This window comes from Pteropus medius, unplaced genomic scaffold, assembly GCF_902729225.1.
Source record: "Pteropus medius unplaced genomic scaffold, Ma_sr-lr_union100, whole genome shotgun sequence".
Classification (NCBI taxonomy): Eukaryota; Metazoa; Chordata; class Mammalia; order Chiroptera; family Pteropodidae; genus Pteropus; species Pteropus medius.
The window spans coordinates 15,711,566-15,726,267 of NW_024351543.1; the positions used below are offsets into that span (position 1 = coordinate 15,711,566).

General features: G+C 36.8%; 1 protein-coding gene and 1 non-coding gene across 6 annotated transcripts in view; both read left to right on the forward strand.

Moving 5' to 3' along the window:
- GADL1 (glutamate decarboxylase like 1) overlaps nt 1–14,702 on the forward strand; it is a 166,355-nt gene that overhangs the window by 107,089 nt on the left and 44,564 nt on the right. For all 5 annotated transcript variants that reach the window (XM_039843478.1, XM_039843476.1, XM_039843479.1 and 2 more), the window contains 2 exons: nt 840–891; nt 10,145–10,234. In XM_039843478.1, coding sequence (XP_039699412.1) covers nt 840–891; nt 10,145–10,234 — 142 coding nt within the window. The remainder of the gene's footprint in view (nt 1–839; nt 892–10,144; nt 10,235–14,702) is intronic.
- Nucleotides 7,585–7,691, forward strand: LOC120586894 (U6 spliceosomal RNA). The gene has a single exon (XR_005648827.1). It is a non-coding gene; the product is annotated as a U6 spliceosomal RNA (small nuclear RNA).

The following is a 14,702-nucleotide window of genomic DNA, read 5'->3' on the forward strand; positions in this document are numbered from 1 at the left end:
AAAAATAAATACCCTAGCAAATATATTTTTGTCAGCACCCTTGATCATTTTCTAATATTTGACCCACAAATTTGAAATATTAGGTCAGGTGTTGTAGACTTTTCAGACTCTTGATCAAATCACTAGTTTTTAAGACCAATCATTTCAGAAGGCTTCTCTTTTTATATAGACAGTAACCAAGCCCAAGGGAGAGGTGTCACTGTTAATTTATTTTACATTCTTGATGTAATTTTAGTTTTATCTTGATCATATTCTATATCTCACGTATCTGTGTCCTTTGCATATAGCATGATGATTCTCTTTTCCCTGACATTAAGGACGAATTCATAGACATTCTGTCGATGGCTACAACCTACTTTCTTTAACATGATACCAATAATCGATCCTCCTTCCCTCTGTCTTGGCCTTGAAAAAGATGGCACTGGGCTTCTTTGATCTGGAATAAACTTACAAGCAAGACTATACACCAAAAACTCATTCCTCCCAAGCCAGCTAAGTAAGTTAAGTCCCTATGCCAAATCTCCATCTAGAATAAGAATGTGAAGCCCATATGGTCAGAGATATATAGCCAATCTACTTTGTGTGGATTTTACAAAGGGGTTAAAGTCTAATGCTAACATGTGAGAGAGACATAATCTCATCAAAAAACATATCTTTACTCGAGCTTCAGAAGTATCTATCTAAATCCATACCTATATCTATATTTGTATCCTTTCTTATTTCTAAGTCTTGTATTTCTAAGCCTTGTCTCTGCATCAGAAATAACAGTTTTGTTGTATATCAGTCATGTTCATAGAATTTTTAAAATGCAAATTATAAATATTGACTTTTTTTTAAAGGTACCTAGTAGAAGAAATCAAGAAAAGAGAAGGATTCAAGTTACTGATGGAAGTAAGTAATTGCAGAATTGTGCTTGTGATTTTGTCACTCAGCAGTGATGAAGGTGGTAATTTTCTAATCTGTTATATTTCATTGGTTTTTGTGTTGCAGACTTAGAAACAAGTCATTAGCTCAATTCATAGAGTCCATTATGTTAATTTACTCTATTAGGGAGTATTTTTTCTTTGTTGGATTCAGAGAACACACTTGCCTTTAAGTATCGAAAATTAAAGTGCTCAATAATAATTACCAAGGATAATACTGAATAAATTATGACCTCTATCTTGATATATAAATTGCATAATGATTGTACTGCAAATATTCAACTGTGCTATAGTGGTGTCTGCATGTGAAAAATCAATTAAGTGAATAAACAATAATGCATATAGCTTTCTCTTTTTATAAAATAATGAGAGCATATTAGCTTTGGAACAATGGGAAAATAAGTCATTTTATTGTTAGAGTGTCTCCTATACATAAGAAATAGGTGGGTTACATAGATAGAGATATTGTTTATTTCCTTCAAATATGTGGTTAGAAAATATGAGGAATATTATTCTAATTTTTAAGAAATATAAAGTATGAGGTTCTCTTAGATCTTCTTATAGCATATACTCAATAGCAGTTTTTAACCTAATGTAAAAATCATCTAGAGATTACAGCCTATATAAACAATCTGGCTATTTTTTGTTGTTATTCATTTATTTAGCAAGATTTATTGAGTGATTACTGTGTGCCAGGCACAGTTTCAGGCACTGGAAATATAAGGCAGGAAAGTTCCCTGCTCTCATGGTGCTTACATTAAAATAAAAAGTGACAAACAATAACAAGCAAATTAACACATAGGAAATATCAGATAGTGAGAAGTCTTAAGAAAACAAATTGATGAGAGATAATCAAATAAATAATTAGACGGTACTGATGGGGTAAGTACTATAATGGAAATAAGCAGGGTAAAATGCTAAAACAATTTGTGAGAGGAAGATGGATTGTTTGGTCTGGGTAGTTTAGGCGCGGCCCCCTGAGGTTATTTGTGAGCAGAGACCTGAAAGTTGGTAAACAGCATGCCTTGCAGATGGCTGAAGGAAAGGCGTTCTAGGTAGAATCAATAAACGATAGCAAAGGCTTAAAGTTGATAAGACTTGGATGTGTTTGAGGAGCCAAAAGGTATATTAAGCAAGCGGGGGGTGGGTGGCGTGCAATAGTTGCTGAGATTGGAGAGGTAGGCAGAGACCACATCAGTTGGAGTCAGGTGGGTCATGGTAATACCTGTGGCTTTTATTACAAGTGTAATCATTGGAGAAGTTTTAAGCAGACAGGAGTATGACTTCCATTTTAAAAGATTGTACTGGGTGTCATAGTTAGAGAAGAATGGCGAGGCAGGGGCATCAAGTGAGGACAGGGAAAGAATAAATGAGACAGACTGGGAGACTGTTGCAGTAGTCCAGGTCCTCAAACAAGTTTGGGAAACCCGGCTCCAGAGAATTCTGACTGGCTTCCACCATTAGCTACAAAGGAGTCCAAAGTTCCTGAAAAATATGGATATAAAGGAACTTCAAAAGATAGCAAAAGAGTCCATATTTAAATGACTTTCTGGTAACACTTCAAAGAAGCAAGAAGAGAAATTTCCAATGTGGGACACTCCACAAGACCACTGAGCGGGTTTAAACAGGTTAGCGGAATGAAGAAAAGTCAAAGAGAAAGTAGCAATGACCATTTTAGGTTCAAAGAGATGGAAGAGACGTAACAACTAAATGCAACACATGCAGCTGTTGGAATTCTAGTTTGAAAAAACCAATTGTAAAAAACAAATTTTGAGACAGTTGGGGTATTTCTAATATGAACTGGTTATTGTATAATACAACAAAATTATTAATAATTTCTTAGGCATGATAATGGCATTATGATTATGCGAGAAAATGTCTATTTTTTAGAGATACGTAAGCGTGTAGGGGTCAAATAACATCCATATGATTGGCTTGACTTTGAGTTCGAGTCACCTTTTTAATTTTCTTGAGTTTGAATTGCCATCTTTATTTTCTTGAGGTTGAGTTGCCTCTTTATTTTCTTAAGTTTGAATTGCCTTTTTTATTTCTCTGGCTATGGGAGCTACACTGCTTAGGGAAATTGCTGTACACCTCAGAGCTGCACAGTTTTTGATAGACAAAAAGTGGTGAGTAAAAAGATGGACTGATTTAAAAGTTATATATTCTTCCTAAAGGCTTAAAAATTGAGGGAGGCACTTCTCACCATCCTCTTTCGGAACTACATACTTTCACATTTTTGTAATGAAACTCAAGGTGGGTTTAAATTATTAGGTAGCCTTCTGCCCTGGATATTTCATCTATGGCAGCCAGATGGCCCAAAAGCAGTGAAAGTGGCTTTTTCAGTGATACTCCAGAATTCCTCTTTATGAGGATGTTTAAATAACATCTGCATTTGCCTCTTTCCTCTGTATTCTCTTTGCAGAAATAAAGTAAGTTTAGACCTTGAATTTCACATGTGTCAAGTTGATTAGCCTCTTTTTGTTAACAAACGCTTTATTTGGAATGATTAAATGTAATCCTAATATATACTTACAAGATACAAAGATTCATTTGGAGCTCATGTTCGTGTAACTGCAGTTCTTTCAATTTAGGAAAAGTCAAAATCTATAATTATATATACAGTAGCCCCTCTTTATATGCAGAGGATACTGTTCTAAGACCTCCAGTGGATGCCTGAAACTGCAGATATTACCGAACTCTATATATACTGTATTTCTTCCTATACATACATACCTATGATAGTTTAATTTATAAATTAGGCACAGTAAGAGATTAACAACAATAACTAATACTAAAATAGAGTAATTATAACAATATACTGTAATGAAAGTTATATGAATGTGGCCTCTCAGCAAAACTAGGATAAATTTCTTTTTCTTCACAATTTCATGGATAGATGATTTGTTTTTACAGTGGACCTTAGCAACCTCAGCATAAGATTTTTTTTTCTTTTTATATTAAGTCAAGAACTTTCACCTTTTCATATGAAGGAAGCACTTAATGGCTTCTCTTTAGCATATCCTAATTGCCAGCATCACTACTCTTGCATTTTGGGGCCATTGTTAAGTAAAATAAGGGTTGCTTGAACACAAACACTGTGATATCATGACTGAGATGTCTGTTAAGTGACTAATGGGTGGGCGGTGTAATGGGTGGAGATGCTGGACAAAGGGGTGATTCACATCTTGGGTGGGACAGAGTGGGATGGCATGAGATTTCTTCACACTACTCAGAATGGCTTGCAATTTAAAATTTATGAATTGTTTATTTCTTGAATTTTCCATTTGATATTTTGGGGCTGCAGTTGACTGTGGGTAACTGGAACTGCTGAAAATGGAACCATAGATAAGGGAGGACCACTGTATATATTTTCATTGTGTAGCAGATAGCAGTGAGAGTGTTAAGTACAACATTGAAAGCAGTAAATGAACACAACAAAACAAAGTATCTAGTACTCGAATATCTTTTCCTGAAAAGAGCAAAAATAATGCATATCTTCTTAAAGATGATTGAAAGTTATCATTTCAAATGAATGATTTTGCATTATTCATAGGCCCCTGAAAATCGTACCTCTGTTTTCCTGTGTTGCATCTAAGATCTAATAGATGTTTTCCTAGAGGTATATTCATTCTTATACTATCATTCACATATTTTATTTTGATCTCTTGGGAGAGTCCTAATCATTCAAGTTTTTGCTTTTCTTTCCCTGAGTTCTACATTAGGAAGAGTTATTTAGGTTTTATTGACTTTCTGAGTCACAAAGGATTTTCAAGGACATCTAGATAATGTTCTGCTCAGTGTAGGAAACCTCTCTGATAGTATCTGTAACAGGTGGTCAACCTCTGCCTGAACACTTTCTGTGTCAGAGAAGTCACAGTCCTCTTCCAGAGAGCTCTAATTACTCATTTTCTAATACTTATTGAACCCTACTATTAATGTGTATCAAGCACATTGCAATTTACAATTCCCTTTTTGTATAGTTTTATTTGATCTCAACAACCTTCTAATTTCTAAATCCAACTCACTATCTGTAATCATCTAGTTGTACGTCTGCAGCATTTTATGACATTATCCACTCCATCCCCCTTGAAGTTCTCTCCTGTCTTGGTTTCTTTGACTTTCTCTCCCAGTTTTTCTCCTTTCCATGTGACTTTTTATTCTTAGTCTCTATATGAAGGTCTCTTCATCTGGGTAGCCCATGAAATGTTGTTCTTCACTCCTTTGTCTTTGGCCCTTCATGTGTTCACATACTTTCTCTGAAATGTTTTATGAATGTCTAGAGCTTTATTATCAATAGCCTCAATAATGTCTCCATTCTTGTCTTGTCTCCTAAACTTTAGTCCTTTGTATATGGACACGTCCTGGAATTTTCAATTAGACTCCTACAAGTAACTCAAATGTAACACTTCCAAATCTGAAGTGTAGCAGTTTTTCTTACCCAAATTCTACATTCTTCATTGAACCATTAGCAATATGATCCATCCAAAGAAAACTCTTGATGTTGTCTTTGCTGTCTCCATTCCTTTTTATGTAAATGTATTTTGAGTACCTTGTCTACTCCTGTAGCTACTGTCTTAGTTCAGGCTCCCATCACTTCTGAATTAGGCACTGTCTCCTGATCCATCTCTAGTTTTAGACCCCTCCAGCCACTACAGCTCACTGTGGCCTTTCTAAAATGAAATCTGTTCCCTAGATTGAAACTCTCTAGTAACTCCCATTGCCTCTAGGATCAAGACCAACTCCCAAGCATGGCATGTGAGGAAGCCCTTTATGAAATGACTCCCATCTTCACTTTCAACTTTACCTTTCTTCAGTACACTTTGTCATCTATTCACTCCAAGTCTTTGCTATCCTCCTTGATCACTGGCTTCTACCTGTGCACCATTCCTTTTGCCAGGGGTGTTTCTTGGATTATGGGAAATTTCTCTTTTGTAATGCTCATTACATTGCAGTTTAACTGCTTGTACCTAGTGTCATGTCTAGTTTCTGATTTCCTGGGGATATGCATATATAAGTGTAAGTCATTTTATTCTCATCCCGATGTCTATTCCAATATCTGGAACATATAAATTTTTTTTATTAAATTGAACATTTTGGTTGCCCTTTTTGGACATGCTCTAATTTTTTTAATGTTCCCCTTCAAATATTGTATGCAGAAATTAACAAAGTGATGTGTCTCACAGATTTTAGTGAGGCCATTTATTCACTTGAAAAGAATATCTCTTTCTATCAATATGATCTCAAATAATAGAATACTACACTAATAGAGTGTACCCGCTGTATACCATATATTATTACTAAATATGGGAAATAAATGACCTCTTTATGCATCAAAACAACTCTGTGGGGCAAATAATATCATCTCCATTTTATACATTAGGAAGTAAAACAGAGATAGTTTGACACTTATCCAAGCAAAAACCTGGTGAAGTTGAGATTCAAACCACATCCAAGTGACTACAAAACTCAAGGTTTTCATTCTATTCATTGCTGCTTTTGAAATCTGTAGTCTTCTAATCAGCTATTTAAAACTTATGAACTTGAAGTCATTTAAAATCCACTGTTCCTCCTTTCTCCATTCTATATTTGCATGATCAATTGTTTCAATCTATGTTTCAATCTGTGTTAGATTCTGCATTTATACATATAAAAATGCATGATGCTTTTTTTTTTATTGCTATTATTGTGATCTAATGACACTGTAAGCAAAGAAGATTAATTTTTTTGATGTGACTCAGTTTTAGAGAATACAAGCTACTACATCTTGGTGCCCATTCACTTTTTTCCCTAAGAGATCTCATCTCTCTTGCTCAAAAATCTTTGCTGGAATTGACATCAAAACATCTGCTTTATTTCTTGGAATCTTTTTTTTTTTTTCTCTTGAAAATCAGAATAAAATGTATCCATCTTTTCTTTAGTGACACTTCTCTACTTCTGCATGAACTTTTAAAGATTGTGACAATGCTTTTTATTACTGCAGGTTTTTTTGTACCCTGCACTATCATCTGTGTGGTTTAGACACTTGGATTCATTTCTATGCCTTCTAAATTTTATGGTATTGGAGAGCATACTAAATGTGTTCCTAAGACACCCAAGATATCATACTTTCATTTTTGTGAGAAATTAAGTGGCTCATGAATGTTTCTACTCTGAAAATACTCCTTAGAGCTGAGGCCTCTTGAAGAAATTCACTCTGGAATAATTCAAATACATTTTTGTGAATATGTAAAGGGATATTTTTTCCAACTCTTAATAATTTTGGAAGTGACCACAGTAAAGGCATGCCACCAAATGGAGCATCAAATTTCCTTCAATAAAATGATGTGTCAGAAGGATTTCACAGTATTCAAATGTCAGAGCCTTGAAGCCATACCATTCTAAAAGAGACTAGGCAAAAGAAATGACAGATACGTCACTTGGAAGATACCTAAACAGAAACTTACTAAAGGAAGCAAATTTTTAAAAGGTGATTCAAAAGTTCTAGGTTCTAAAAAAATATAGAGCAGATCTGGTAGCAGGTAAAACTGTTGCAAAGTGACTCATAATGTTGCCATGCAAATGAAAAGGACTAATTTAATGATGTATTAATCATGGTCCAAGAAGAAGACAAAAACTGCACAGTCATTTGAAGCGAGAAAGCGCAATATTAAGAATTATTGTGCTCGCTTTGGCAGCACATGTAGTATAATTGGAATAATACAGAGATGATTAGCATGGCCCCTGTGCAAGGATGACACAGAAATTTGTGAATCATTCTATAATAATAAAAAAAAATTACCAGGAGATTGGAGTCATGAGAGAATGCCTCATAGGAGAGAGAGAAAAAAACTAAAGAATACAGGAATAGCAGATGTAAAGAATAACCATCACCCCTACAAGTGAGATGGAGCACCCAAGGCAGAGCTGCTCCCTCCCAGGGCTTAGATCCAACTTGGTTGAAGAGGCCACAGAGTGAGTCAATGGATGGCAGAGAAGTTCACTGAGGTGTCACACCAGTGGAATTCTCTAGGAATCCACCTTCTGAGGTGCTGGGAGAACTCATTTTGAGGGCAGTACCATACCTTAAAACTTACTCAAGCAACTCACAGGGATGCCAGAGAAGCCATGCAAGGCAAGGTGCTTCACTGGCTACTCTCTCCTATGAAACCACCTGAGGAGAGTGTACTAGAAAAGGCCATTTATGGGCGCCCACCTGCTGCTAGTCTGCCATGAAGCCACACAAAGAGCAGGTGTTGGAGGAAGCTGTCAGGGTGGCCACTTGCTGCTGGTCAACAATGCTGCTGAAAAGAACTACGCACACTTCAGGAGGTTCCTAATGTGGGCACACCGAAACCAGGAAGATACCTTTTCCCTCTCGGAGTCTCTCTAGCACCCTCTGCTGATAAAGTCTAAGATTGGACCCGACGGCAAGGAGAAATATTTATAGAGTCCACCTCCATCATTGCCAGACACAGAGAAAGGGTGGCTTTGTAGCTGAGAGGCGAGAAATTGATAACTGAAATAAATGGTATCTGGAAAAACATCTTTGTTAATATAAAGACATGAATTCCTAGAACCTAGCGACAGACAATAAGTATACTTTTCTTCTACTTTCTAATAAACCACAGTTATTTTATTTTAAAAGATTTTACATTAAATTACTAAAGAATTTTGAAGGCCAGTAAACTCTAGAGATAACAAATCAATTATAAGTCAGAACTCCAAGTATAAATTGTATAGATTTGTAAAGACTATTGTTGTCTCGTGATTAATATTTGTGGAGGTTGAGTCAAATTACATAGTACTCCATTTTGAACTACTCTATATTTTGAAGATTTGTAGACTTTTTTCTTTGTCAAATCCAGTAAGCATGTTACAGGTTTCAAAGGTGAAAGCATGAACAGAACAAGAACTTATCTTGTTGAGCTGGGAATATTTCAGGACATTTGTTTGTGATTGAAAATCCACTAAAATCAGAACTCTAAATAGTACCAGTTTTGATTTTAAGATATGAGATGGTAGCTATTTCTTCTTTCTGAAATACTTTGAAGCTTTATACTAATACTGAAGCATAACTCTGATAGTTACTGAGAACTATTATAACATTGGTTATTGCCTACACAATGTGTTTGTGGTGGAAAAATGAAAGTCATTTTAAATACTGTCCATGCTAAGAATTAGACAAGGAAGGTGCTGATTGGTGGGCATGACTCATAATCTTTACTAAACACAATTCTGTGTGTGTAATTTGTAAAGCCTTAATGTAATGTCCCAAACCATCTGGTCATCAAGTACAAGTCTTGTGATTGCCTTTGGCATGCCTTATTTTTTTGTCCAGTGAGGACGAAGGGTGTGGTGGAGAAAGGTTTTGTCTATGTGACAATGGCTGGACTAAAGGCTATTCTGGAATGTTATCCAATGTTTAACCAAATCACATCTGATAGAAACGCAGATTACTGGAGGAGATGACTGGGTTGCGACCACTTTAGATCAGAGTTCCCTACATATAGACCATGCACAATCCACTGCCGAATAGCCTGAGATACTTCTTAAAATGCCAGTTCTTCAGACTTTTCTCTGATGAACTTGGCCAAACTCTGGGCATTCCAAGCACAAAGATAGAAAATCCCCATTCTGGGCTTTTAGCTGGTTCACGTCCTTACTGATGTTTAAAACTTGTGATCTAGGGGTCCAGGTGATGCTTTTTTTCCCCCTCCCCAGAGTAGAACTGGCTAGGGTCATGGCAGGGCTGGTTAAGTGAAACCCAACTATGTCATATGTTATCAACTCACAGATAATCAGGGATTTTTGCATGTCAAGTGTAGCAGGTAATAGAAGACAACTTTGGCTATCATTATTGGAAGGATATGAGTATAAGAAATAATTTTAGGATTAAGATTGCAGTTGAAGAACCAAGGCCTCCCTGGGCATGTGTGTATCAGGCTCTGAGTATCAGAACTGGGTGGAGTCAGCTTCAAAATTTATTATATTTATTCTTGATCTTGTGCTCATCCCTTATCTAGAGGGAAGCACCCTCTAGGTGCACCTGACTGAGAAGAAAAATTCCCAATAGGCTGTTATCAGAAATAAGGCAGAATGGATGTCTACGCTATCAGATTCCGATTTGTTATCAACATAATACAGACACGATAACTCAAAAAAACTAGCAAAGAGTTTAATTGCATTCTAAAATCAACCTTAGGTTTACAAAACAACTTTCAAATTTTCTTAATCTTCAGCCTGAATATGCCAATATTTGTTTTTGGTACATTCCACCGAGCCTCAGAGAGATGGAAGAAGGACCTGAGTTCTGGGAAAAACTTAACTTGGTAAGTAATAAGTAAATTGTATTTTTCCTTTCAATGAAATAGAGTGAATGCCATTGCCTATTGATCCTGTTAATGATTCTGTACTCACAAGAACTTCTTGAAGAACTAGAGAGGTGGCTCTTAGTTTATTAAAATCTGTCATGCCAAAAAAGTTGTAAACATTATTTAACAAGTTGATATACTTGACGTACACGAATTCAAGATAATTGCGCCATTTGTAAAATAATAGAATTTATTAGAAATTCTAATTCACAGCGCACTTCAGAAAGTGTGATCTGGTAATAGGACACACGATTAAAGTTACATGATGAACTGTTTCTTCTTTCAGCTATGCTAGTGCATGTCTGTGACTATTTGCATCACCTCGGCTGGAGATAATGTGAAAAGTCTAAATCTGGTACTCTTGTGAGTGTGAGGCCTTTTGTTCTTTCCACCAACGAAGGCCTTGCATCTTATGCCCAAGGGGCTTACGTGATAAAAAAGAAGAGATGCCAGCAATGGCTTGCAACTGATCATTGAACAAAATCTGCTTGAAAGTGTCTTCACACACATCTGGTGCAAATTCACAATGCAGAGTGCAGGGGAGCCCCGGGCTCTAGGGACTCCTGTGTTTCACCTGCATCTCTCCTAGCATGGCACTGCTGGTCAAATCCTGCCTCTAACCCGGACCCCTAGGCGCTATGAAGTCTCATGATCCTACTCGCCTGCTGCATGGACATAGTGTATATTGAAGTGAACTAGTGGGAATCCCCTTGAGGATTTTATGGCCTTGACATATAGAGTGAGCGTTCACAGCAGTTGGTAGCAAGTTAGGTAATCCTCTATCCCTTGTGCCTTCCCTCTCAAGCACAGCTAGATCTGCGACTCTGGTTAGTAAAAGCTCTCACTTGCAACCACCTCCCTACCCTCAACAGGGGAAATCAATGACAGTTTTAACAGCTTTAACAGGCAATAGCCCTTCTACTTGCCCTTTGGAAGAAAAGGAAAAACTTCCCAGTCAGGCAAGCGACAAACATTTACCGAGTGCTCACTGTGCTGTGCGCTGGGGATCAAAACATCAAACAGACTCAGTCCCTGCCCTTAAGAAGCTTGGGTTTGGGGGAGAAATGAGTAAAGAGACAATCATAAGATCACTAGCAGGTACTTAGATGTAGATAAGCCTTGTTTGCAGTGAAAGCAGAGGGAAAGGATATCTACCCCAGTGTGTGACACTAGAGCTGAGCCTTCAACAATAAGTAGGGAACAAAGACATGGATTCCAGGAAGAATGACGTTATAATGACTCAGTCTTAAGAGAGGAGGGTGTGATTCAGAGACCACAGGGGTACAAAGGAACAGCAGTGGGAGGTGAGATGAGAGTAGCAGGCAGAGGGTAGGGCATGGGCGCCTAGTCTTCCAAGACAAGGAGCTTGGAATTTGTGCCTAATGAGGAGGAAGAGGGATCCATTAAGCTTTAGCCACTTATATCCTCACCTGCAGCATCTCCTTTTAACTTCAGGTCATTTTCTGTTTATTTATGGCTCATGAAGCCTTCTGCACTGTAGCGTGATACACAGTCAATATAGAAATATTCTGCCTTTGTCAAACCTGAGATCGGGCAGCAGAGGTGGGGGAGAGAGATGGTGTTATCTGTGCCTTTGCAGAGACAAGCCCTCCGTTACCCCTCTGGGGCTTAGTTAACACAGCTCTTGGGATTCGTCTGGCACTGTTGCCACACACTGTGAATGGGACAGTGCTAAAGAATACATTTCAGGTGGTAAGTAACCCATAAAAGAAACAAGAGCTGGACAATGTGAGAATTTAATGGTGAGGTTTCTGGGGACATTTTCCACTTTGATGGAATGCGACTGACTTTTTAAAATTTTTTTTGGTGGAATGAGTGAATATTGCTTAGAGTCGATAAGGAAATGGTTGCCATTTTTCTCACATTTCAATTGTTAAGAAAAACAACCAAGAATATGATAACTTGTGTTTTACTGACTTGGTACTAACGTACAGACATGGATCCAGATAACTAAATAGTCCTATTGTGTTTGGAGATATTTTTGGTTCACTCTTCCATTATTTAAAGAAATATTTATGTTACTTATTATCAGAAAATTCAAAATTGATGATGGATATAGAAACTAAAATCAGATAATTTGGTATATAATACACTTTTATTCTTAACCGAAAATTGAATATAAATCAGGACACTCTCTTCTATCCCCAGTATATGCCAGCTTTGGCTCTCTCATGGTTAAGATCCATGATTCTCTGTCCCTTCATTTTGGAATTGTTTTTCTGCTATTTACAACCATGTTTCCTTTGACTAGTCTAATATCACTCTATTTTAATTGTTGTGGTTGCTTCTGGTTAGTAAACATGTACACTGCAGACAAATTATCATTGGTTCCCAGGTTCTTAGTTCCCTTTTGTTCTCTCTTTGTGGAGGTGCGTGTGCATAAACTTGGCAAAGAAAGGAGGCATATATATCTATTGTTGATCTATGTGGTTTTATGCTTACTGTAGTATGAGAAAGCAATATATGATTCATAACCTGGAATGCACTTAAACACACTTGAAATTTATTTGGGGGTTATCTAGGATGAAGGATCACAAACAAACAAATAAACCAAATAAGGCTTTGCCGCTTAGATTCAGCCAAGTGTCAGGTTGAGCTGTCAGATTTCAGAATCAGTGGGGTGATAAGTCTTCCCTTTGACAGTAGGAGAGGAGAGGGATTATTTGGTAATGACTCTGGAGTTTGAGAGTGTGGAAGTGTGTGTGTGCTTATAAATGTATTTGCACATGTGCGAGACTGTTTTTGAGAATACAATCACTCTGCAGTCTAATAACACTATGACAGTCACTCTGTGACACTATATTCAATCACTGGGTTCCAAGGACTTCTCTTTTTAAAATGTCGTTTATAAAATGCTCTTCTTTCTGATTCTTCGAGGCATTGGGATTCTAGGTCTTCATTAGTTCCCTGCCAAGATTGAGGTTACCTATTTTCTGGTCTCTGCCTCCTGCCACGTCTTTTTCCCATTTATTTTTTACTTTCTGCACATTCATACCTTCAGCTCTGCTTTATCATGTCACTCTCCTGCTGGAAGCTTCTGAGTAGCTTCCTGTTCTCTGCAGCAGCAGTTTTCAACCTTCGAGACCCAATCACCACTGTTTAAAATAACTATTGTTAATGTTTCCTTTACTTTCACAAAATGAAAACAGTAGAAACTATTACCTATCCACATGTAATTTAGTAAAAGGCAATAGAAGGCCTCACATGTAATAAGAAGCAAAAATAACTTAGTTTATAATAAAGACATGTATTTCATTACATGAATGCTTGGGTGTGACAATGAGAAGACATGAGGAAGGGATAAGATTCTCACACGTACTCTTAGAATCACAGTGAGTGTGAGCCATAAACAAATACAGACTGCTATAAGAAGGTGATCTTGATGATACGAATAACAGAAATAGTGTGATATTAGCAATATGATTTTAAAAAGTGGTACACAATCCTTAGTAAAACTATGAAGAAAACATTTCCTTCTTGGTGTACGTGGTAGCAGAAAACAGTATTTATTAAAAAAATGGGCACAATATTTTGCATTAGTATGTAGAATAGAGTTGGGTTATGGACTTGGATAATTGTAATCAGGCTTCCCACCTCATGCATTTCCACTAGGACATTTGAAAGTACAAGTCATGAGACAGTTCTTCATAGTTCAAGACTGCTCCCCACCCACTAAACATCAGTAGTGAAAACAAAAATATCTGCCCAAATTTCCAAATCTGCCCTTGGGAATGAGTGGTCCACAAGACCAAATTGAGGCCCATCTGCTTGACATCCAATATCTGAGGATAGGCTTCCACGTCCTATCCTCAGATATTTTCAACTCAATCTATTGTGGCTTCCAAGACTGAGACCCCTGCATGAGTAAACAGGCAGAGGAGTTTCACTAGTTTTCCTACTAGTTAGGAAACTCGTTAGGAACTAGGTAATAGATAGCTTTCACTAATCAAATCGGCAATTTACCATGTTTTTAATGTTAATGCCTAGTGTGGTGAGGACGGTGTGGAACTCATAATTACTAATGGGCACATACATTCGTACAAGACCAACTTTATAACACATATCAAATATTTGAAATTAGCACATATTTTCTTCCAGCTATTCCACTTATAGAAATGTGTCCTTTAGAAATAGTAACAGAATTGTGGTGGCAGTAAAGTTACTTAGAAGTTTATAGCTATTGTTTAAAATAATAAAAATTTTAAAAGAACCTAAATATTCAACTATAGGAAATAGGTAAATATTAGTATGCAGTTTTATGCAAACTTCTAGTGTATAGACAATTAAAATTCTGTTCCTAAATAACATACTCATAATTTATTATTTATTAAAAAGAGTTATAAGACAGCTGCTATAGTTTGATAATTTTGAAAATTATATGCTTATATATAGATACTTAAACACA